This window comes from Marmota flaviventris, chromosome 6, assembly GCF_047511675.1.
Source record: "Marmota flaviventris isolate mMarFla1 chromosome 6, mMarFla1.hap1, whole genome shotgun sequence".
Taxonomy (NCBI): domain Eukaryota; kingdom Metazoa; phylum Chordata; class Mammalia; order Rodentia; family Sciuridae; genus Marmota; species Marmota flaviventris.
The window spans coordinates 55,041,495-55,065,908 of record NC_092503.1 but is presented as its reverse complement, the minus strand read 5'-3'; the positions used below and the strand labels follow the sequence as shown (position 1 = coordinate 55,065,908).

Sequence of the window (24,414 nt, the reverse complement as noted above, 5' to 3'; positions counted from 1 at the left end):
TAAATTGGTAAATTGAGCTGGGTTTGGTGGCACATGCCTATAATCCCAGTAGTTTAGGAGGCTGAGCCAGGAGGATTGTGAGTTCAAAGCCAGCCTCAGCAACTTAGTGAGGCTGTCTAAAAAAAATTTTTAAAAAGGGCTGGAGATGTGGCTCAATGGTTAAGTGTCCCTGGGTTCAATCCCCAGTGCCAAAAAAAAGTGAATTGTATAGGATGTAAATCTTATTTCAATAAAGCTGTTGCTTAAAAAAAAAAAAAAAAAGGCAAAACATACATTCAGCAAATGTTAAGCAAAGGCCAGAGCCTATCACAAACTACTTCTCAATGGTCATTAAAAATTTCTTCAATGGGAGGGGAGGGGAGAGGAAGGGAGGAATGGAAGGACAGCAGAATAAAATAGACATTATTATTGCTGTGTGTATATATGTGACTGCATGACCAATGTGATTCTGTAACCTGTACACTTAGAAAAATGAGAAAATTATATCCCATCTGATTCAAATGTATGATATATCAAGATCATTGTACTGTCATGTGTAACTAATTAAAATTTAAAAAAAAAACTGGAGGAAAAAAAAAATTTCTTCAATACCCAGAATTGCCCCAACTTTGTTTTATACATCTATAATTTGTATGTAGTTGAGTTATACATTTTTATTTCCAAAGAGCCAGATGTTTCAACTCCATTTATCGAATTCTTTTCTGCAATGGTGGTTTGTTTTACTTTTTTATATTGGGGATTGAACCTAGGATCTGGTGCATACTAAGCACATGTTCTACCATTGAGCTATAGTCCTAGCCCTCAACGTTAATTTTGTTATGAACTAAAATCTCCTATTAAAACACGTCAGCTTTTAAATCCTACTAGAGCCTGCTAATCTGTACATCCAATTCTAAAGCAATAATATCCATTGAAAGTTTTTTTATTTTTATTTTTTGGATGGCCTGAGGATCGAACTCAGGGTCTCATGAATAGTAAACAAGTGCTCTATCGCTGAGATATTCCCAGCCTCTAAAGTTTTAAGTACCTTTTTTGAGGGTGGTGTTAGTTATTGAACTGAACCCAGGCCTCCCTCATGCTAGGCAAGTGCTCTACCACTGAGTTAAAAGCCCTAGTTCCTTAACTACTATTTCTTTAAGATATGCTCTTATGCCTGGTAAAATACTTTCTCAACAGATAAAGAAAAAGTGTGACTAATCTAATCTTGAGCATTCTAATCCTAAAGTTCATATATACAAACCTCCAAGTTTATAAGGACTCCAACTGAGACTTCTATTTGGATTTTATGAATGTGTGTGTGCAACTTTTATATGTAAAAGTTAGGCGATATTACCTTTTTTCAGGTCTCTAGTTTAACTTTTGTTTTTTACAGCCTACTATCATCTATTATACTATATATCTTACTATTTTTTGTGCCTTCCCTTTACCAATATGTTAATATTTGTGCATAATGCTCCTGTATCCAGTCATATATATCTGGTTAAGGTTTTTTCTTTCACTTTTCTAGTTTTATTAAGCTTTAGAAAAACGGAATAACCTAGACTTAATCTACCTTGGCACTCCTAACACACTCACTTTATTACATTCTAATCACAAAATTAACTCTTCATCATTTTAAGCATACCATGACCTTCCATGACTCCACGCCTCTAATGTCATTCTGAAGTAAGGTTGAAATGAAGGACATCAGAGTGGGCTTTGTTCCCTTGAATCCATTTTGCAGCCCAAATCACTAAATTTTCTTTTAAGCAGACAATTCTACAAGGTATATAATAAGTGATTCTCAAACTGCAGGTAGTGACCCATCAGTGGATCATGACCACCATTTAAAAAGCCAACCTCACAATGGTGATGGGGGGTAGGGGGAGGGAAGCATAAAAGTTCAGTGGATTAGTTAAAGGGGAAGGGAGGGAAGGGAGCGGAGATGGGAATAGGAAACAGAGTAGAATGAATCGGACAGAACTTTCTGTGTTTATAGATGAATACAACACAAGTGAAACTCCACATCACCTCCAAGCACAAGAATAGGATCCCAATTAGAGTACGTCACACTCCATGTATATATAATGTGTCAAGATACATTCTACTGTCATGCGTATCTAAAAAGAACAATTTTTTTTAAAAAAAGAAATTTTAAAAAGCCAACCTGAAGAACATCAGCATGTATCATGCAAAGATTATTGTTTTATGAAACTCTGCCACATATGTATGCATGTATGTATGTGTGATGAAAAAAAAATGTAGCCAAGTCTCCCAAAATTAAAAAATGTAGCCAGGTCCCCCAAAACTCCTGTGTTAATCCAGAAATATTCAGAGGTAAAATGAACACAAGAGCTGCAATCTAATTGATTCATCCCTAGTTTGAATGTACTGAGTGGTAACTGTAGGCAGATGGGGCTTGGCTGGAAGAGGTAGGTCACTAAGGGGGTATTCTCCCTGTGGCCCTTTCCCTCTCCACTTCCCAGTGGCCATGACCTGAGCAGTTTCCTCTGGCACGCCCTTCTGCCATAATGTGCTAACCTCACCTTGGGTCCAAAAGCAATGGTTGACTCACCATGAACTAAATCTCTGAAATCATAAATCAAAATAAAATTTTCCCTCCTCTAAGTTGTTACTGTCAGACTTTGATCAGAGCAATACAAAGCTGACTAACACACCAGGTGCACAGGTACACACCTGTAATCCCAGCTACTCAGGAGGCTAAGGCAGGAGAATTCCAAGTTCAAGGTCAGTCTGGGACTCAGCAAAACCCTGTTTCAAAATTTAAAAAGGCGCAGGGGGAACTGGGGACCATTCAGTGGTAGAGTGCTTACTTAGCATGTACAAGGCCCTGGGTTCAAGAACACTCAGTGTTGTGGGGGAAAAAATTATTATTATTGATGAGTAGGATAAAATTGGAAATACTCTGACATGAGATGCACTGAGGAAGCAAAACTTTTGGAACAGAGAAGATGGAATAGAATTAGAGAAGGAAGAAAGTAATAGCAAGAAGGTTCTAAAAAGTGTTATTCAACTGTGAGTCAGCAAAGGTGTCAACTGGGCCACTTAAGTATATAAGAAAAGAGTTCTGAGAAAAAGTTACAAGACTCTTTCTCTATTTCCCATGAAATAGCACAAGGTTGAAAGGATGAAACATTTGAAAACAAAAAATCATGTTTGCTTTTACTCATTTTAATTAAGATAATTTTCCTAAGAACATTAAAACTTGAAATATTTTGCAAAGGTGCATTACAGGTAATTTTTACCTTGCTCTCTCTCTCTAATTCACTTCGCAGCCATTCAAAGTCACTGTATCTTCTTCTAACAGTAGATTCCTTCAGCTTGAAAATAGGAAGATTTGTCTGAAACAAACAAACAAAAAATCACTTGTAAGTTGAAGCACATTAAGGAGACCTCAAAGCTGGGGGAGGGAAGCAATGCTTGTCAAATTGATAATATGACAAGCAGGGTTACCTTAAAATAAGGAAATGATTTATTAAAACATTTTAATTACGGCTGGGTGTGATGGTACATGCCTGAATCCCAAAAAGCTCAGGAGACTGAGGCAGGAGGACTGGAAGTTTGAGGTGACCCTCAGCAATTTTGTGAAGCCCAGAGCAACTTAGTGAGACTTGTCTCAAAAAATAAAAAGGGTCAGGTTATGTGGCTCAGTGGTTAAGCACCACTGGGTTCATCCCTGGTACCAAAAAAACATTTGATTACAATGAAACTCTGCTAATTGTTTAAAAGTATATACTTTATATGAGAATATAACATTTAAAATGTACCTTTGCACGTATGCTTTTGGATATCATTCTGCTTGAGGGTTACTTACATATATAAATATATTTTTTTCTATCATTTTGGTAAAAATGTTAATTGGGGGGTGGTGCAAAAAGGTTAGCTCTGGGTTAGGGATGTAGCTCAATGGCAGAGCACTTACCTAGTATGCTTGAGGCCCTGAGCTTAATCTCCAATACCAGCAAAAGGAAAAAAAAGAAAAACGGTGGGGGGAGGAGGCTGATTTGACTGTTACCTAGCTTAGTAGATAGTTCTCATAAGAGGAATAACACCTTACAGACTTTTAAATAAAATACAAAGTATTCTGTTATTAGGACTAGATTAGATCTTGCATAATAGAAGAAATGAATAAGCATTATTTTAAAGTTTTATTTTAATTGACATACATGTATGAGGTACAAAGTGACATTTTAATACATGTATACATTGTAGGATGATCAAATCTACGAAATAAACATATCCATCACCTCAGATATTTATCATATTTGTTGTGAGATCATGGTTAAATCCTCCATTTTAGGTATTTTGGAACATACTTTAATATTAATACCTCTTGTGCAACAGAACACCAGAATTTATTCTTCCCATCTAACAGTGACTATACTTGATGACCATCGTTTCCCATTTATTTGTCCACTTCCCCTATACACAACCTCTGGTGAAAACCATTCTGTTCTCTATTTCTCCCATTTGAAATACAAAGAATTATTCTTAATGGGTTTCTAAAAAATTCCAAAAAAGAACAGGGAAAGTGCTGCAATGTCTCTCCTCTCTTACCACAAGTAGGAAGGAAAAAAAAATTTTAAATAACTAAAACAAATAGGAAATTAAGAGCTGGGAATGTAGCTCAGGGGTTAGCCTGATCAGACTAAAAGTAGAGTTACACTATTTGGCAGACCAGCCTCCTAGATTCAGGTTGTTCCTGGAAGAAAGCAAGTTTAAGAACTAAAAACATAATGCTCATGAGATTAGTTAAAATTAATAAATTTTTTAGAGACTATATTCTGTACAAGATTGCAAAAGTTACTTAGTTGTTGCCACTTCCGTCAACTTCTAAACTTAAAAGAAAAAATTCCTATATTTTTATTATATTCTTTTTTTAAAAAAATGCTACCAAATCCAATAAAATATGGTTTCATGATTAAGGTCTATTAGAAGAAGCAGTAGGATACCACCACTTACTATCAAGAACAGATTTTTAAATGTGCTTATCACAAGGCTTGTAGAAAACAGAAATGATTTAACACAATAAATGCCATACTCTATCAAAAATAATATTTAATTCTACGTATTCTCTCAGAATACATTCTGTCTTAAATTCAGTCTTTAAACTTAAAGAACTCTAAACCATTTTATAACTAAAAAGAAAAAAGTTCATTGCCAAATGAAGGAAAGACTGGCTTCTTATTTTGGATAGAGAGGGACATCAATATCTTGTAAAAATTCACTCCTAAGAAAAATCTACTCATTTGTTAAACTTGATGCCACTAGTAAATAGTTGTCATACAGCAAAAGAAAAGCTTTTTACTCAAGACCTTAAATCCATTTTGTAGTGGTGTCAATTTTTTCCAAAGTGTATTAACTTCTGTGTTGTACACCTTAGAGCCTGGAATCTTCTACGGATGCTATTGGGTACAACGGTGTATAGGTTTCAAGCATGAAACCAAATCTCACAAGAGGTTTAAAAGCACTTGAATTTTCTTTCCCAGGTAACCACAACATTTGTTCATTGTATTAATGACTAAGAGCAAAATTGCATCTAACAAGACTCTCATTATACTAAAAGTCAAGCTTGTATTTAGAGATGCTGGCTTGCTATACAGAGAGGTATTCTCATTCCTCAGAGTAATAAAATTAGGTCCCCTGGAGAGCAGAATGATAATTCCCAAAAAAGAAAGCACTGGATTATTTCTCTCTAATTTCACCCATTGGCTTTTTAACCAAGTTCATACTTCCGCATTAAAATATTAAGTCTTTGTAAGTGTCTAAAGATAGAAAGGTCTTTACAGAGTTAAGTATTTTCTGCAGGTGAGATTTTACATTTTGAATTCCCTTCTCTCAAATTACTTTACAAAAGGGATTAACTGCTCTCTTTATTCAGTATGTTAAGATCAAGCTTGTGAAAAGAGTTCCCTAAGAATTTTCATACTTCTGGGTACGGAAGTCTACAAAGTTAATCTCTGAAACAACATATCAAGCTTACAGGTACAATGTTGAGGGAAGAGTGCCAATTCGGCTCATTTTACCTTCCATTTTCCCTTTTGAACTTTTGACACAATCATGATTATATCTGATTCACTCTAATGGGGGAGGGGCTGCCTTTCTATGATTAGTAGTTGGCTAGATTGTATACTTTTAAAAAGAATCACAGTTAAAGAAAAATCATTTTGTTTTCTCAGTTGGTTATGATTTCCTTTTGTGCTTTAGAGTTCTGATAAAGTCACATCAAGAAATTCTGGCTCAGTGGTAAAGAACTTTGCCTAGCATGCATGAGGCTCTGGGATTTGAACTCATCACTACCAAAAAAAGAAAAAAGAAAAAGAAAAAAAGAAAGAAAAGAAAAAAGAAATTCTTAATTATTTGTTCTTTACATTTAGAGTAATAAGTATGCCTATTAAACGTCTTCCTGATCATTATAAGGTCATTTCAACTTACATGATTAAAAAGAAAAACAAATGAAAAACTGCTCATTTTGTTTCAATCTCTGAACAATCACCACTGTTTACAAATTCTTGTGGTTGGTCACTTTTAATTTTTTTAATCCTTATAAAGTATATGAGTGTCAAAAAGAATATTTTTTTCCCCTACAGTTTTGGGGAGGACTCAACTATTATTTACTGAGCATCTATAAAAAGGCAATAGTATAGATAAGGTGGGGGAACATTGTTTACAATAACTAATAAAAAGTTGTGCTAGCCCTCATGAAGTTTATAACATACCAAGGTGGTGAGAAGATAAGCATATAAAAAGCTGAATTTACATGATTAAAAATACCAAGAGGCTGAGGGTATAGCTCAAGATAGAATACTTGCCTAACATGTGTGAAGCTAAAGCTCCCTAGCAAAAAATAAATAAATAAATAAATAATAACCCATTAACCACAAACAAAGTTGAAAGACAAAGTACAAATTATAGACAAATATTTACAACATTTAACAAAAAAACTTCATTAAAATGTAAAGAATAGGGCCAGGGTTGTGGCTCAGCAGTAGAGCGCTCGCCTAGCATATGCAAGGCCCTGGGTTTGATCCTTGACACCATATAAAAATAAATAAAGGTATGGTGTCCAACTACAACTAAAAAATAAATATTAAAAAATGTAAAGAATATAGAAAAATTAAATAAAGGTATGGTGTCTAACTACAACTAAAAAATAAATATTAAAAAATATGTAAAGAATATAGAAAAAATAAATAAAAAGTATGGTGTCCAACTACAACTAAAAAATAAATATTAAAAAAATGTAAAGAATATAGAAACTAGTGAAATAAACACACCTAACAAAATAAGGAGAACACAGAAAAAAAACCAATGGAAAATAATGTTCAATTTCACTCACAAAAGCAGTATTAGTTAAAATGATAATAACCTATTTTTAAATTGTAATATCCAGTGTTTAGTGGGGAGGGTAAGAATAGAAATTCAGTGAATTAGACAAGGGGGAAGGAAGATAAGGGAGAAGGGATGGGAATAGTAAAGACAGTAGAATCAATCAGACAGAACTTCCCCATGTTCATATAGGAATACAGGACAGTGACAATCCATATCATGTACAACTGCAAGAATATGATCCTAATTAGAGTAAGCAGTATTCATATCCCCCCATACACACACACACACACACACACACATATAAATAAAATATGTCAAAACACACTCTACTGTCATGTACATCTAAAAAGAACAACAACAAATAAAAAAACCTGCTAATGGTAATGGAAACTGGTACAACTTTTTTAAGGACAGCATATTGATGAATCTACCACTCTTTTAAATGCACATATTTTTAAAAAATGTGTTCTAATTAGTTATACATGATAACAGAGTGTATTTTAATATATTATATACAAATGAGTATAGTTTTTCATTCTTCTGATTATACATGATGTAGAATTACATTGGTCATGTAATCATATATGCATATAGGATAGTAATGTTCGATTCATTCTACTATCTTTCCTATTCCCATTACCTCTCTCCATTCCCTTCATTTTCCCTTTTCTAATCCAAAGTACTTCTATTCTCATCCCCCATTCCCCCATCCCTGTTGTGAAATTAGTGTTGGCATATCAGAAGCATTTGGCCTTTGTTTTTTGGGGACTGGCTTATTTCACTTAGCATGATATTCTCCAGTCCCATCCATTTACTGACAAACTCCATAATTTTTTTTAATGGCTGAGTAACATTCCATTGTGTATATATACCAGTTTCTTTTTTTTTTTTTGATAACTTAGGTCACTTTATTTTCTAATATGCCCAGCTGAAGGTTATCCATTTTATTGACCTTATCAAAGAACCAGCTTTTTGTTTTCACTGATTTTATGTGTATCTATATACACTCATATACACATATAAAATTATATGTAATATAAAATATAACAGTATTATAACATATATTATGTAGTATTGTATCATGTATAATATATTTTATTATATATTATGTATAATATGCCATTGAATTCTACTCTTTATAACTTCCTTTTTTCTCTGTGAGTTTAAGGTTCTTTCTTTTTTATTGGTCATTTTTATTCTTTTATTTTTAGTTTTATTGATTTTGTTTTTTTTAAATACACGACAGCGGAATGCACTACAGTTCTTATTACACACAGAGTACAATTTTTTATATCTTTGTATACAGAGTATGTCCACGCCAATTCATGCCTTAATACATGTACTTTTTTTTTGCATTACAATTCTTACTACACATATATACCACAATTATTCATCTGTTTATAATAAAGTATGTTGATACCCAATTTGAGTCTTCATACATGTACTTTGGATAATGATGTCCATCACATTCCACTGCCCTTGCTAATCTCCTGCCCCTCCCTTTCCCTCCCACCCCTCTTCCCTATCTAGTATTCTTCTAATCCTCCCATGATCCCCCTCCCTACCCCACTATGAGTCAGCCTCCTTATATCAGAGAAAACATTTGGCATTTGTTTTTTTGGGGATTGGCTAACTTCACTTAGCATTATCTTCTCCAACTCCATCCATTTACCTGCAAATGCCATGATTTTATTCTCTTTTAACGCTGAGTAAAATTCCATTGTGTATTTTTACCACTTTTTAAAAATTCATTCATCCACTGAAGGGCATCTAGGTTGGCTCCACAGTTCAGCTATTGTAAATTGTGCTGCTATAAACATTGATGTGGCTGTGTCCCTGTAGTATGCTGTTTTAAAGTCCTTTGGGTATAGACCAAGGAGAGGAATAGCTGGGTCAAATCATTCCCAATTTTTCAAGAACTCTCCATTCTGCTTTCCATATTGGCTGCAACAATTTGCAGTCCCACCAGCAGTGTATGAGTGTACCTTTTTCCCCACATCCTCTCCATATACCAGTTTCTTTATCTGTTCATCTGTTGACAGGCACCTAGGTTAATTCCAATAGTTTAACTATTATGAATTAAGCTTCAATAAACATTGATGTAGCTGAATCACTGTAGTATGCTGATTTTAAGTCCTTTCTGTATAAATCAAGGAGTGGGATAACTGGGTCAGATGGTGGTTCCATTCCACGTTCGAGGAATTTCCATACTGCTTTCCGTAGTGGTTGTACCAATTTGCAGTCACACCAACAATGTATGAGTGTACCTTTCCCCCCACATCCTTGCCAACATTTATTGTTGTTTGTATTCTTGATAATTGCCATTCTGACGAATAAAATCTCAGTGTAGTTTAAATTTGCATTTCTCTAACTGCTAAAAATGTTGAGCATTTTTTCATATATTTGTTGAATGATCGTAATTCTCTTTGTGAAGTGTCTGTTCAGTTCATTAGTCCATTTATTGATTGGGTTATTTGTGGGGGGTTTTTTTGGTATTAAGTTTTTTGAGTTCTTTATATATACTGCAGATTAATACTATATTTGTGGTGCAGGTGGTAAAGATTTCCTCCCATTCTGTAGGCTCTTCGTATTATTGTTTCCTTTAAATGCACATATCTTTTGAGCCAACAATTTCACTAGAAATTAATCCTACAAATATTTCCACATATACAAAAAAAGGGCTGGGTTTGTGGCTCAGTGGTAGAGGGCTTGCCTACTACGTGTAAGTCCCTGGGTTGGATCCCCAGCACCACATTAAAAAAAAAAAAAAAAAAAAAAAACACTAAACAAAAAGATAACAGTGCACAGAAATTTACATTAGTACCATTTCTATAATTTTGAAAAGCTGGGCATAAATCTCAGTGGTAGAATATTTGCCTCCTAGCATGTGCGAGGTCCTAGTTTGATCCCTAGCACCTAACTCCAAAGGTTAAAACTGAGCCCTGAATGTCTGGCTAAGGCATCTTTGTGGAGCACCAGGAAGTAATATCTTTGAAAGAGGAAAAAAAAAAAAAAAAAGTAAAGAAAAGAGAAGTTGCCAAAGTAAAGCCACAAACCAGGCGTGCGTACTCTGTAATTTGAGCAATCTGGGAGGTTAAGGAAGGAGTACTACAAATTGGAAGCCAGCCTAAGCAATTAGCAAGACCCTATTTCAAAAAATAAAAAGGATGGGTGGGACTATGATGCACCTCAGTAGTAGACTGCCCCAGAGTTTAACCCCCAGTACCCCCCCCAAAAAGCACAACCTACAAAATGTGGCTTGTATGCATGTATGTTTAAGAGAACAGTTGGTCCTAGTTTGTCCTCTCCCACTTAATGGGAATTGAACCCAGGATCTCACGCACATGGTAATACGTGCTCTACCAATCAGCTATGGCCTTCTTACAGTTAATCTGCCTGAAGTATATGGACAAGAGATTGCCTACTGAGGTAAATTACACACACAAAAATTCCTTAGAGGTTGTTATCATTTAGATATTAGATGTACCCCCCCCCAAAGCTCCTATGTGAGAATGAAATAAGGTTTAGAGATGAAATGATCGGGTTATGAGAGGTTTAACCTAATCAGTGTATTAATTTCCTGTTAGGGATTAATTTGGTGGTAACTATAGGCAGGTAAGGTATGGCTGGAGGAAGCAGGTCATTGGGGGCATGCCCTTACAGTACACATTTTGTCCTTGTTGACTAGATCAATTACCATGACCCACTCCCTCCCTCTTCCTGTTTCCTGGTGCCATGTTCCCCGCTGCTTTCCTTCCACATGCACTTCTGCAATGATGTTCTGTTTCATCTCAGGACCCAAGGAATGGAATCAGTCATCTACAGACTGAGATTTCTGAGGCTATGAGCCTCAAAATAAAGTTTTCCTCCTCTAATTGTTTTTGTCAGGTCTTTGGGTTGCAGCAGCAAAAAAGCTGACTAAACAGAGGTTTTACTTTGGATGTCACTTAAAATGCTTTTTAGGTGTATTTGCACAGAAGTAGAGTGCTATATTCTGAAATTAAATATAAATCAGACAACATGATTACTTTAAGATGATGAAAACTTTTATAACATAAAAAAGTAAGATTTACTATTTGCTTACCCTGACACTCATATTTTCCCTCTAATTTTAATGTAAGTTGCTCAAAACCAGGCTGAGCATACAGCAGAAGTCACAATTTTATTCCTAGCTACTAGACATTTTACTTCTTACCCTACCAATGAACTCAAAGATATCAGTGGATCTTCAATTATGTTTCAGAATTACCTGGATAGCTTAAAACAATGTTTTTAAAAGGAGGTATAATACATTAAGGATACATCTCAATGAGTTTTCACATGGTTTTGGCAAACCTGGGTAGTTTTAATAAAGTCTTGAGGCCTAAACCTCAGATCAACTAACTCAAATGGTCCTTTTAAAAATTTCCTCAGAACTGGTGCAGTGGTGCACGCCTGTAATCCCAGTAGCTCAAGACGCTGAGGCAGCAGGATTGTGAGTTTAAAGCCAGCCTCAGCAACTTGGTGAAGCCCTAAGCAACTCAGGGAGACCCTGTCTCTAAATAAAATACAAAATAGGCCTGGGGATGTGGCTCAACGGTCAAGTGCCCCTGAGTTCAATCTCCCGGTGCCAAATAAATAGAATGAAATTCCTCAGATAGTTAATAATCCGGTAGAAACAACTACCAGATTATGTCTGATTCAAAGAACCATACAAGCAGCTGAAGAAGTGCTCAGAAGGTTATTTACAGCTGTAACTATCTATATTTTAAAAAGGAGAAAAGAATTGGGGAGGTAACTCAGTGGTGGAGTGCTTGCCTAGCACACATAAGTCTTGGGTTCAATCTCCAGCAAAGAATGTAAAGCAATGTAAGGGTAAGTAAGAAGAACAACCTTAAATGAATAACCTATACTTTCACCTTAGGAAACTAGAAAAATGGCATATTAAACTCAAAGCAAATAGAAGGAAGGAAATGATAAAGATTAGAGTAAGAATAGAGAATAGGAAAACAAAGGAAAAACATTCTGAAGATTTGCTGAGGCTGGCTTTGAACTTGCGATCCTCCTGTCTCAGCCTCCTGAGCTGCTGGAATCACAGGCATGTGCCACCATGCCTGACTTGTGAGAGAGACTTCTGAAGACTGAACCTTTGGGATTATTATTATTATTAGAGAGAGAAAGAGAGAGAGAGAGAGAGAGAGAGAGAGAGAGAGAGAGAGAGAGAGAATTTTTATTTATTTATTTTAGTTTTCGGCGGACACAACATCTTTGTTTGTATGTGGTGTTGAGGATCGAACCCAGGCCGCACGCATGCCAGGCAAGCGCGCTACCGCTTGAGCCACATCCCCAGCCCCTGGGGTTATTTTTAATAACTTGTTTTACAAAATTTTTTACAGTCATGTTTATCTTTCTATGGGAGAAGAAAATCAAAGTCAGTAACCCTACTAATTCTCTTGTTTTCTTTCTTCCCTTTAAATTTCATTCAGTATAAAAGTACACAGTTACTAATACTCTATATTAGTATAGTGATCAAAAGCTTGGACTCTGCCTAGGTTCAAATCCCAGCAATGTCACTAAATTAGGTGAGTTGAGAAAATTAATCTGTTTCTCAATTTGCTCATCTATAAAGTGGGGATAATACTGTAAAAGCACACTGAAATAAAGATGTTTTAGAATTTAAACAACCTATATATATTATTTCTATTACTTTGAAGTCATACAAATTATAATTTTTTTGAAATAAATATGTAACACTTGAAGATCATGTTCATGAAACCTTGACATCAACTACTGTTGTAGTGATTAAATAAAATAATACATCAAAAATTGCTTAAAATTGTGCCTAGCACACAATAAATGTAAAGTCTGTTATTTATTTTTCTTATATGATCTTGTCTTTTTTAAGCTTTCAAGTTAGCAAAAAGTTCTAATATTATTCTAACAAACTGTGTATCTTTAACCAATTGTTATTTGTCAATCTGGTAAATCTACAATTATTTTTGCTGAAAGTAAACTGCACACATCATTATGTATTTTCTAAGAAAGACGTTATTCTTTTACATAACCAAAGAACAAGAACCAAATACAGGGCATTTAACATAATATACGGTCCATATTTAGATATTTTTTAACTTTTTTAGTTTTGGGACAGTTTCTTCCTTTTCTTCTGCAGATTCTTCAGTCTTGCTAGACTTGGCTTCTTTTTTCTATCTTTCTTCACGCTTTGGTTTCTCAGGGTCTCCAACTTTTCCATGGCTGTGTCTGATTCCAAACTGGTGTAGCTACAGAATTTCCCTGGCATCATTCAGCACAACTGGCCTAGGCCTACCAGTTTCCTCAACTGTGTGCAGAAGAGGAGCCATACTCAAATATTACTAATTGTCCCTATGATATCTTTTATAATTTTTTAAAAAATCAGAATCCAATGAAGAATCAAACACTGATGAAAACTGAAAAACTGTGGAGTTCTTCAGATCTGCTACCACAAGACCAACAGAGGGGATGTGATGCAGGTTCACTCTGATAGGCTACTTAGAAATAGACTGGCTCCTTATTCACTCCACTCACAACAGCCAGCCCATTTGGTTTACTTTGGGCAACCTGAAGGCTTTCAATAGTTGAGACCAGGGCTTGAAGGGAAAGTGCATAGGAGAAAAAGTTCATCATATAGGGACAAAAAAAAAAAAAAAAAAAAAAAGCTCATCATATTGTACTATATAGGAAAGAAGAGTATACTGATATTCAACAATAATCTCTTGGCAATTTGAAATAAAACAAGATCCCATGAAACATTCCAAGAAATAGACCTTAATGACTGGCCAATCTATAAGGCTGAGGTTAAAGTGTATTTAAAGGAGGAATTAGAAGACTATGGTGAGGTAGTGAATGACAGTAAACATAGTCAAGGGCTGGGGTGGTGGCTCAGCAGTAGAGCATTTGCCTCGCATGTGCAGGCCCTGGGTTCGATCCTCAGCACCATATAAAAATAAATAAATAAAATAAAGGTATTAAACACACACACAGTCAAGGCTCAATAACCCACACCTGTAATTCCAACTACTTGGGATGTTGAGGTAGAAGGATCACAAGTTCAAGGTTGTCCCTGGCAACTTAGTGAGACTCTGTCTCTAAATAAAATACAAAGTAGGGTTGGGGATGTGGCTCGGTGGTTGAGTGCCGCTGAGTTCAATCCCTAGTAGCCCACACCAAATAAATAATTAAAAACACACAAAGGGCTGAGGATACAGCTTAGTGGTAGAGCTTGTCCAGCATGCATGAGGTCCTGGATTCAATGCCCAGGACCACCAAAAAAAAAATAGTCACAATATTTTGGTGCATAATCTATTTCAGAAAGATGAAGACTTGCAGTGCTAGGGATTGAATGCAGGGCCTCACACATACTAGGCGTGCATGTACTACTGAGCTACATCTCCAGTCCAATGAAGACATCTTTTTATGAGAAGGGAGGATAAGCTGGGCACGCCTGTAATCCCAGTGGCTCAGGAGACTGAGGCAAGAGTATCGTTGGTTCAAAGCCAGTCTCAGCAAAGGCGAGGCACTGAGCAACTCTGTGAGAACGCTGTTTCTAAATAAAAATACAAAATAGGGCTGGGGATGGGGCTCAGTTGTTCAATCCCCAGTACCAAAAAAAAAAGAAAGAAAGAAAGAAGGGAGGATAAGGAAAGATTGTACAATGAACACTAAGTTCCAGTTAGCATCAAGAAGTTCTGGTGTGGGGGGCTGGGGATGTGTCTCAAGCGGTAGCGGGCTCGCCTGGCATGCCTGCGGCCCGGGTTCAATCCTCAGCACCACATACAAACAAAGATGTTGTGTACGCCAAAAACTGAAAAATAAATATTGAAATTCTCTCTCTCTTTAAAAAAAAAAAAAAGAAGAAGTTCTGGTGTGTTGCAGAGTAGGACAAAAAGCTCAAAGAAAGAAGTTCGAAGAAAGAATTTTGAAATGTTTTTACCATAAAGAAATGATGAATGTTTGATATAGACATGTTTAACCTGATTTAAACATTACACAAGTACATATGTATCAAAACAACAGTATTCCATTATTAGGTACAATTTTGTTTTTATTTATCAGTTAAAACTTCTTTAAAAAAAGATGAGGACAAAGATGGGTTTTTAATCTGCCTTTTACATACAAGCAAGGATTATAGTATGATATATTAGCCTATTTTATATGACATCCATTTTTAAAGAGGGCAATCATCTTTAACAAAAGCTTTATTTTTTAACCATGTTCTGGTTCTTGGTTTTTTGTTTTGTTTTTTACTAGAGAGAATTTTTTAATATTTATTTTTCAGTTTTTGGTGGACATATCTTTATTTTATGTGGTGCTGAGGATCGAACCCAGCGCCCAGCGCATGCCAGGTGAGCACATTACTGCTTGAGCCACATCCGCAGCCCTCTTTTTTTTTAATTTAAAAAAAAAAAAAAATATATATATATATATATATATATATATATATATGTATGTATGTGTATGTATGTATGTGTGTGTATATATATATATATTATTATTATTATTATTTTTTTTTTTTGGTGCTGGGGATTAAACCCACGGCCTTGTGCATGAAAGGCAAGCACTCTACCAACTGAGCTATATTCCCAGCCCTAAATATTTTCTATTATTTAAAGAACTCCTTAAGGTTTCTAAGTATCCACTTATTTCTGTGAGGAAAACTCTTAATGTGTCTTTCAACAGAAAGACTTCTGGGGCTGGGGATAGAGCTGAGTGGTATAATATGGCTCAGCATACATGATCACTCCTCATCTCTAAGGTTCGATTCTCAGCTGTGGGGTTGGGGGGAGAACTTTGGACAATTTTTCACTTTCACATAAGCAGTGTTGTTTTACAGGGCTAATTTTGTAATTTTAAAATATGCAACTGGGGACATGCCACATGAGACAAAATTATAGTATAAATCAGCACCCTATATTTCTGCTTTCCTCTATTTTGTCCAAGTTAGATAATGGTACAGTTGATAAGCCTTTTGCAATAGCCCAAGGCTTGCCATTTTCATGTTATAATAGTTTATCTTTAACTGCTGTTGAAAGACAGGAGGGAAATGGCTGTTGGACCTGACTTGTTAACAGCTACTGCTTTATTAAGCTCATGTGCAAGTGAATAAGTCAATAACATACTACATACACACTGAACCTGAAGTAGTCTGCCTAGGACTTAAGCTACCTATACCCTATTATAATAAACAGGACAAATCATTTATGTGTTTCTATGTAATAAAATATATCATAATATTTAAAAAATTTTTTTTGTAGTTATAGATGGACAGTATGCTTTATTTTGTTTCATTTTTATGTGGTGCTAAGAATCGAAACCAGTGCCTCACACATGCTAGGCAAGTGCTCTGACACTGAGCTACAGCCCCAGCGCCTCAAAATATTTTTAAAAAGAATCAAGCACAGCCTCTGGTTATTTCATTTTTAATCTACAATTCTCCTACCTTTTTTTTGCCATTCAAGACACTGACTTTTTTTTTTGTACCAGGAATTGAATCCAGGACCTCAGACATTCTGATGCTCTACCACTGAGCTACATCACCAGCCAAAGCCCCAGCCCCTTCTTTTCTGAGTGTTGATGATTAAAACCAATTTCTACCACTGAGTTACATGCCTTCCCCCCTCAATTTATCTGATTTTAACCAACAGAAGATATACTAGTTTAATGCAGAAAAGACCAATTCTCTGACAAATAGTGTGATTATGTAGGTGTGTAAATGTATTATGTTCACAAATTGTTTATTTGAATAAACAGAAAATGAAAGAGTTTATAGTTTACTTGGCTAGAATGAAAAGATGAATATTTGCACTTGCCTTAGGCAATTCTTATGCTTCTATGTATGTTGCCTTTTCAATTCCAAGATGATAATGTATTCTGCTTAGCTCATAACAAAGTGATGAACTAACTACAAGATCCTGTGACATTCAGGAAACTATAAAAGAAAAAAAAAAAAAAACAGGGATTTTGTTGGTATTTATTTCCTCTAATAGCATACCAGAAACAAAACTCCAAAGATGAAATGTCATAAGAGATGTCTGTATGCCTGATACTTTTCAACTGCCATTTATATAAAACAGAAACCAGTCATTTTTCACAAAAAGCACTGTTAATCACACAGAGTAATATCATCAGGAGACTAAAAGGACATTACATACTAAAGAACAGATTTTTGAAACCATGGTATAGAGGTCTAAAACAAGTGCTCCCTTCAAGTCTAAGTAGCGGAAACTGCCATATTATTGGTCTCCAAAAAGCTAGGTCTTATACACTTACACAGGCTGACCTATTAAAGTCAAAGATACCCTATATGTAACCTGATTATCACTGATAGCCAAGCAGAAAACCAAGCTTCAAAATGCAATCACCTGAAAATAGCTTAACAATAGATATTAGAAAAATGTTTACTAGGTGTTTCTAGTATTTCTTCAGATAGTGTCACGTGTACATTTGAAAAAGAGACTGGCAACAACATCAAAAGTATACTCAATAGGCCATACTCTATTCAACCAATCCTAAGAGATGTAAATGGATGCCCCACTACAGTTCTCATTAAACAGTTGCATTTCTCCAAATATCTACATCTAGAGATAAAGGATAAGCTGAGAAGTGCTTAAGCTATTACCTCTCCTTCAGTACTTTTGATACTGTTTTACCCAATCTGGAACAGCATGAATAATTGGAGATATGGTTTATAACCTAGATGAACTCCTAAATATGGCTGTGGAGAAGTCATTTAAATGAAGAATAAGCTTTTAGACTGGAGAACCTTTGAAATGTAGATTGTCACTAAGCCAAGATATTTAGTTTCCTTCTTTTTCAAAAAAATAAGGACATGGCCTTCCAGTGATACAATTCCTGGTTATTTTAAAAGAAGTATCTTTTATGGTATAATTTCCAAAACAGTGGACAAGAAAGTATTTAAATTAATCTAATGCATTAAGCCAACTAATTCCAATACTTTTCCTACTTTTTCCATATTCTTTGTGAATTAGCAACAAGACTTATCTGTGAGCTCATGCAAGGTTTTCAGTAAGCAAGTTTTAATAGAATTGTGCAATGATTCTATTTTAAAGCAAAATTCAATCATAACAGTTCATGAACATTTACATAATTTTACAGGCTCATGCTGAAAGGAATGACTATTAATAGCCTAAGACCTTTTGTTGGATGATTTAAAAGTATATTTAATATTTATGTTCCTAACTTGCCTAATTTTAAGAATCAAGCTCCTCAAGTGTCTTCACCTACAATCTCATTCAATTGGTTCAGGGTAGAGTCTAAACACCAGCATTTTTAAGTGATTCTGAGGTAAAGCCAGGGTTAAGAAACACTGCCCTAGACTTGCCAAATATGAAAAAGGGTATGTGTTCAGATCTCCAAGAGACTCTGGTTTAGCAGAGATGGCTATAGGCAATAATATTCATCCATTCATTCATTCTGGGCAGTATTGGGGACTGACTCCAGGGACACACCACCACTCAGCTATATCTCCAGTCCTTTGCCTCTGGAGTAGCTGGGGTTATAGGGGTTTACTACCACACCTGGCAATATTTTACCTGGATAAGGACAATGATTTGGAACTAATACTATGAAAATACTGAAAATACTGGAAATGGATGCAAAGACATTATACTATGATATAAAAAACAGTGAAAGAAGTTAATAGTTAACTAGCTCTATTCAACAATCCTAAAATTCATACAGAACCACAAAAGATCCCAAACAGTCAATGAATTTCTGGGGGAAGTATCAGGGTGGAGGTATCAAATTTTCTGATTTAAAATTATAGGATAAAAGATATAGTAATCAGAACAATATATTCTGTCATAAAAGCAGACACATAGACTAGTGGAACAGAATACAGCCCAGAAATAAATCCAAACATATATGATAAATTAATTTTTTTGACAACTAATTCTTTGCACCAAGAAGATAAAATGGGATAAGGAGAGTCTCTTTAATTAATAAGGGATTCTGGGAATACTGGATTCCACATGTAAAGAATGAAACAAGGGGGGCTGGGGTTATGTCTTAGCCCTTAAGTGCTTCTTAGCCACTTGCGGGGCATTGGGTTGGATCCTCAGCACCACGTAAAAATAAAACAAAGTATTGTGTCCAACTACAACTAAAACAAAATATTAAAAAAAAAAAAAAAAGAATGAAACAAGGCCAGGTGTGGTGGCACATGCCTAGAATCCCATTTACTTAGGAGGCTGAAGCAGGAAGATCACAAGGTCGAGGCAGGCTGGACAACTTAAACTCCATCTCAAAATAAAAACATAAGGGCTAGAGATGTATCTCAATGGTACAGGACCTTGGGGTGCATCCTCAGTAGCATACACACAAACTTACACATACATACACACCCCTATCACAAGAAACCAATAAAGGGAACTGCATTTTAAACAAAGGCAAGATTCTGAAATAAAAGTAACTGAAGACTGAGTTGCTCTCTCTACAATAAATAACATGATAAACTTCTAATAATAGATATTACAATATGATTTGCCACTTACAAAAGAATAAACCAGAGCTATTTTTTTAAAGCACAAAATATTACCTGGAAAACTATAAAAACATACAAAAAGGGATGTTTAATGAATATTAATTCTCTCAGACATGAGTTATACATATATTAACATACTTCATTCTCTTCTAGTCAAAATAATTAGCTATGATAAGATCAACTAGACAATATCAAACACTATGCATACACAGTTTTTAAATGTATAGATTGACATCAGTGCCATTATAATACGCTATGTCTATCACTGAGCCCCCAAAAGATTATTGTTCTCACAGCCTCCAATCACTAACATAAAAATCTCTTTCTCTCTTTTTTTTCCTGTGGGGGTGGGAGTGGTAAGGGAGAAGGCAATACTGGGGGCTGAACCTAGAGCATTAAGCATTCTACACAAGTGCTCTTCCACTGAGCTACATTCTCGGCCCTTTTTATTTTACTTTGAGTAGGGTCTAAGTCACCCAGTCTGGCCTTGAACATGTAATCCTCTTGCCTTACCTCCCTAAGTAGCTGGGATTACAGGTGTGTGCGACCATGCCAGGGAAAATCCTTCTTTATATTAAGAAGAAAACTCTTTGACTAATAATCCACATAGTAAACCATGGATAAGTGAACACGTCACAAGAGGAACTACAACTTACAATCAAAGGTATCAATGCTAATCATTAATTTAGTGGATTGGGCTGTATAAATTCAGTGGCAGAGTGAGGCATGTGAGAGGCCCTGGGTTGGTCCCCAACAATGTAAAAAACAAAACACAATTTAAAATATTTTCTGACCAGCATACCCTCTTTACTAATTAGGTGTACTTAGTGTTTGAGGTGGGGCTGGAGAGCAGGATATTCTGGTTTCTCCCTAAATTAAGGTCATTCTGAGTATTTTGTCTGGCTTTCTTTCTCCCTATACTCTTTACTCCTTGCCTATCCTGAGTTGTAAAGCTTATAAGAAAAAGAAACACTCTAAACATCTTTAAGATTTTCCCCAAAACTTACTTGTAAATATGGTATATTTTTTAAGTCACGACATTTGTAAATACTATGAAGTCTCATAAATTATAAAATGTAAAAGGGTAATAAGAATATGGGGCTGGAGATATAGCTCAGTTGGTAGAGTGCATGCCTCACATGCACAAGGCCCTGGGTGGGTTCAATCCCCAGCACCACAAAAACAACAACAACAAAAGAATAGAACATATAAGGCATTAAGAATCTGTGAACACACATTATGAAAAATACTAAAGATAGGTCCCTGCCGTAGCCATATTTATAATATCCAATTAGAATGGCAGCTATTATGAAGACAAACAACAATAAGTGTTGGCAAGGATGTGGGGAAAAAGGCACACTCACACATTGCTGGTGGGACTGCAAATTGGTGCAGCCAATATGGAAAGCAGTATGGAAATTCCTTGGAAAACTGGGAATGGAACCACCATTTGACCCAGCTATTCCTCTCCTTGGTCTATACCCAAAGGACATTAAAACAGCATACTACAAGGACACAGCCACATCAATGTTTATAGCAGCACAATTCACAATAGCTAAACTGTGGAACCAACCTAGATGCCCTTCAGTAGATGAACAGATCTAAAAAAATGTGGCATATATACATAATGGAATATTATTCAGCAATTAAAGAGAGTAAAATCATGGCATTTGCAGGTAAATGGATGGAGTTGGAGAAGATAATGCTAAGTGAAGTTAGCCAATCCCCCAAAACCAAATACTGACTGTTTTCTGATATAAGGTGACTGACTCATAGTGGGGTAGGGAGGGAGAGCATGGGAGGAATAGACAAACTCTAGATAGGGAAGAGGGGTGGGAGGGGAAGGGAAGGGGCAAGGGGTTAGCAATGATGTGGAATATGATGGACATCATTATCCAAAGAACATGTATGAAGACATGAATCGGTGTGAACGTACTTTATACACAGAGAGATGAAAAACTGTGCTCTATATGTGTAATAAGAATTGTAATGCATTCCGCTGTCATGAATTTAAAAAATAAAATCAATTAAAAAAAAAAGGAAGTTTAGGAGGATACCAAAGTAGAAATACATGCCTCAATATGATAAGGATAGGCCAAGGAAGGAGAAAAAAATTAAGGATATGGGAATATTGTTGGGAAGTTTCTGTAAGATACTATATAATTTTGGGAATACATTAGGATACAGAAAGGTATGCACAACCTTTTAGGCTCAGAGGCTTTAATATTAATAGAAAATTTGTGGCTGTTACACCATTATGTATCAAAAGTGTTCAAGTTTTGCCAGATGCTGTGGAATATGCCTAGAATCCAGTGATGCAGGAGGCTGAGGTAGGAGAATCACGAATTCAAAGCCAGCCTCAGAAACTTAAGCAACTCAGTGAGACCCTATCTCTAAATAAAATACAAAAATGGCTCTGTGATTAAGTGCCCCCAAGTTCAATCCCTAGTACCCCCACAAAAGTCTATTTTTTCCCATTCACCTGAGAAAGCTAAAGATATATTCATTAAGACTGCATTTTATAAAAGATACTAATCAAGGTTCAAATTTGTGTGGTGGAAGTTCCTGATATGCTGCATTGTTAGGGGAAAAATGTGTGAGACTGGGAAGGAGGAGGCTACAGCAGGAGGATTGCAAGTTGGAAGCTGGCCTCAGCAACTTAGTAAGACCTTCAGCAAATTATCAAGACCCTGTCTTAAAATAAAAAAAATGAAAAGGACAAGGGTTGTAGCCCAGTGATAAAGCACCCCTAGATTCAATCTCCAATCCCCCCACCCCAAAGAAGCAAGCAATTATATATTAGTATAATTCAGAATTTGTTTTGTACCATTATGATAAATTTAGCATAGTAGTAGCTAATTACAGTCTGATTCCTGGAAGTAGCAGTGAACAGATAGTCAAGCGGATCTGGGTTCAAGTCCTTCTATAAAATTCATTAATAGTATGTCAAGTTACTTTCCTTCTGGGTTTTATCTTTTATTTTCAATGCTAGGAACAAGACCCTGGACCTTGCACAATGCTCTACCACTGTGCTACCCTCCATTAAATGAAAACATTACTACTTATCCCAATAATGAAATAAGAACTATCATAATTCATACATTTTATAATTTATTAGCTACTTATTGTAGGTGGGGCAAATCTATGCATTATGTCATGTTTAATCCTCTGAAGTTTTATATTATGGCCAAAGAATTCAAAGAAAGGAGTTAAGGAATTTGCTCAGGGTCATATGTCTACTAATAGGCACAGAGAGGATTTAATTCTATGCTCAACTTCAAAGTCCATGCTCTTAATGCACAGTGTGGTTACAGTACCTGACTTAAAGCAGATGTTAAAGATTTAAACATTCATTGAAAGATCATTTAATAAATATCTGAACACAACTATTATGTGCAAGGGACCAAGTAATACTTAGCTACAAGGTTGTTAAAAAGCATTTAAAAAGGGCTGGGTATGTGGGTCAGTGGTAGAGTGCTTGCCTATTATGTGTGAGACCCTGGGCTCAGTCCCTAGTACTACAGAAAAAAAAAAAAAATTTAAACATTACATAAAAAGTGCTTCTGATGATGCAGAAGTTAACATTAACAGCCCAGTAATATGAATAAAGACTTTTCTTTTAAAACATGGAACCCATCCAGGTGCAGTGGCATATGCTTATAATCCCAGCAACTCAGGAGGCTAAGGCAGAAAGATCACAAGTTCAAGGACAGCCTAGGCAACTCAGTGAGACCCTCAGCAACTTGGTGAGATGCTGTCACAAAATAAAAAATAAAAAGGACTGAGGATGTAGCTCAGTGAAAAGCACCCTTGGGTTCACTCCCCAGTACAAAACAGTAACAACACAACCAAGAAGCACAACGAAGTCCAAGTAGGAAAAAAATAAAGAGATCTACACCTAACCAAAATAAATAAATAAATAAATAAATAAAATCACAAATTGTTGAAAGTTATAGATAAGCAAAATCCTAGCAAGAGAAAAATGATTCATCACATACGAGGGACCACAATAAGATTAACAGCTGAATTCTAAACAGAAACAATGGAAACCAGAAAACAGGGGCTTATTTAGAATGTTAAAAGAAACAAGAAAAAAACAACAAAGAATTTCATATTCGGTATGGTAGGTAGACTTTTGTGATGGTCCCCCAAATTCCAACCTCCTACACATCCCCTTGGCTATGGCTGAGGCCTATAAATATGATGGATGCCACTTCCAGGGTTAGGTTACACCACATGGCAGAGACAAAGGCATTTTGCAGATGTAATTAATGGCCGTGAGGGTCGACTTACAGTTCATCAAACAGAGATTTTTGTGAGTGACTCCCTTAAAAGAAGCTTTAGGAAAAAAGTTTTAGTCTCCCTTGAACTCAAAAGGCTTTCCCCACCAGCCATGAAGAGGAAAGCTGCTATACATTCTATAGCTGCAAGAAATTAATTCTGCCAACAACTAAGTAAGCCAAGAAGATAAGATAAACTGCAACCTTGACCATCTCTTGGTCCTGGGAAAGCCTAAATAAAGGGCTAAGCTGAACCATATTCAGGCTTCTGATTTACAGAAA

The 24,414-nt window shown here is 35.7% G+C and overlaps 1 protein-coding gene across 1 annotated transcript in view; it reads right to left on the bottom strand.

Annotated features, from left to right (window-relative positions):
* Nucleotides 1-24,414, bottom strand: part of Snx3 (sorting nexin 3) — a 47,575-nt gene that overhangs the window by 4,218 nt on the left and 18,943 nt on the right. Inside the window, exon 2 of the mRNA XM_027928284.3 lies at nt 3,246-3,341. Within this exon, the coding sequence (XP_027784085.1) occupies nt 3,246-3,341 (96 nt within the window). The remainder of the gene's footprint in view (nt 1-3,245; nt 3,342-24,414) is intronic.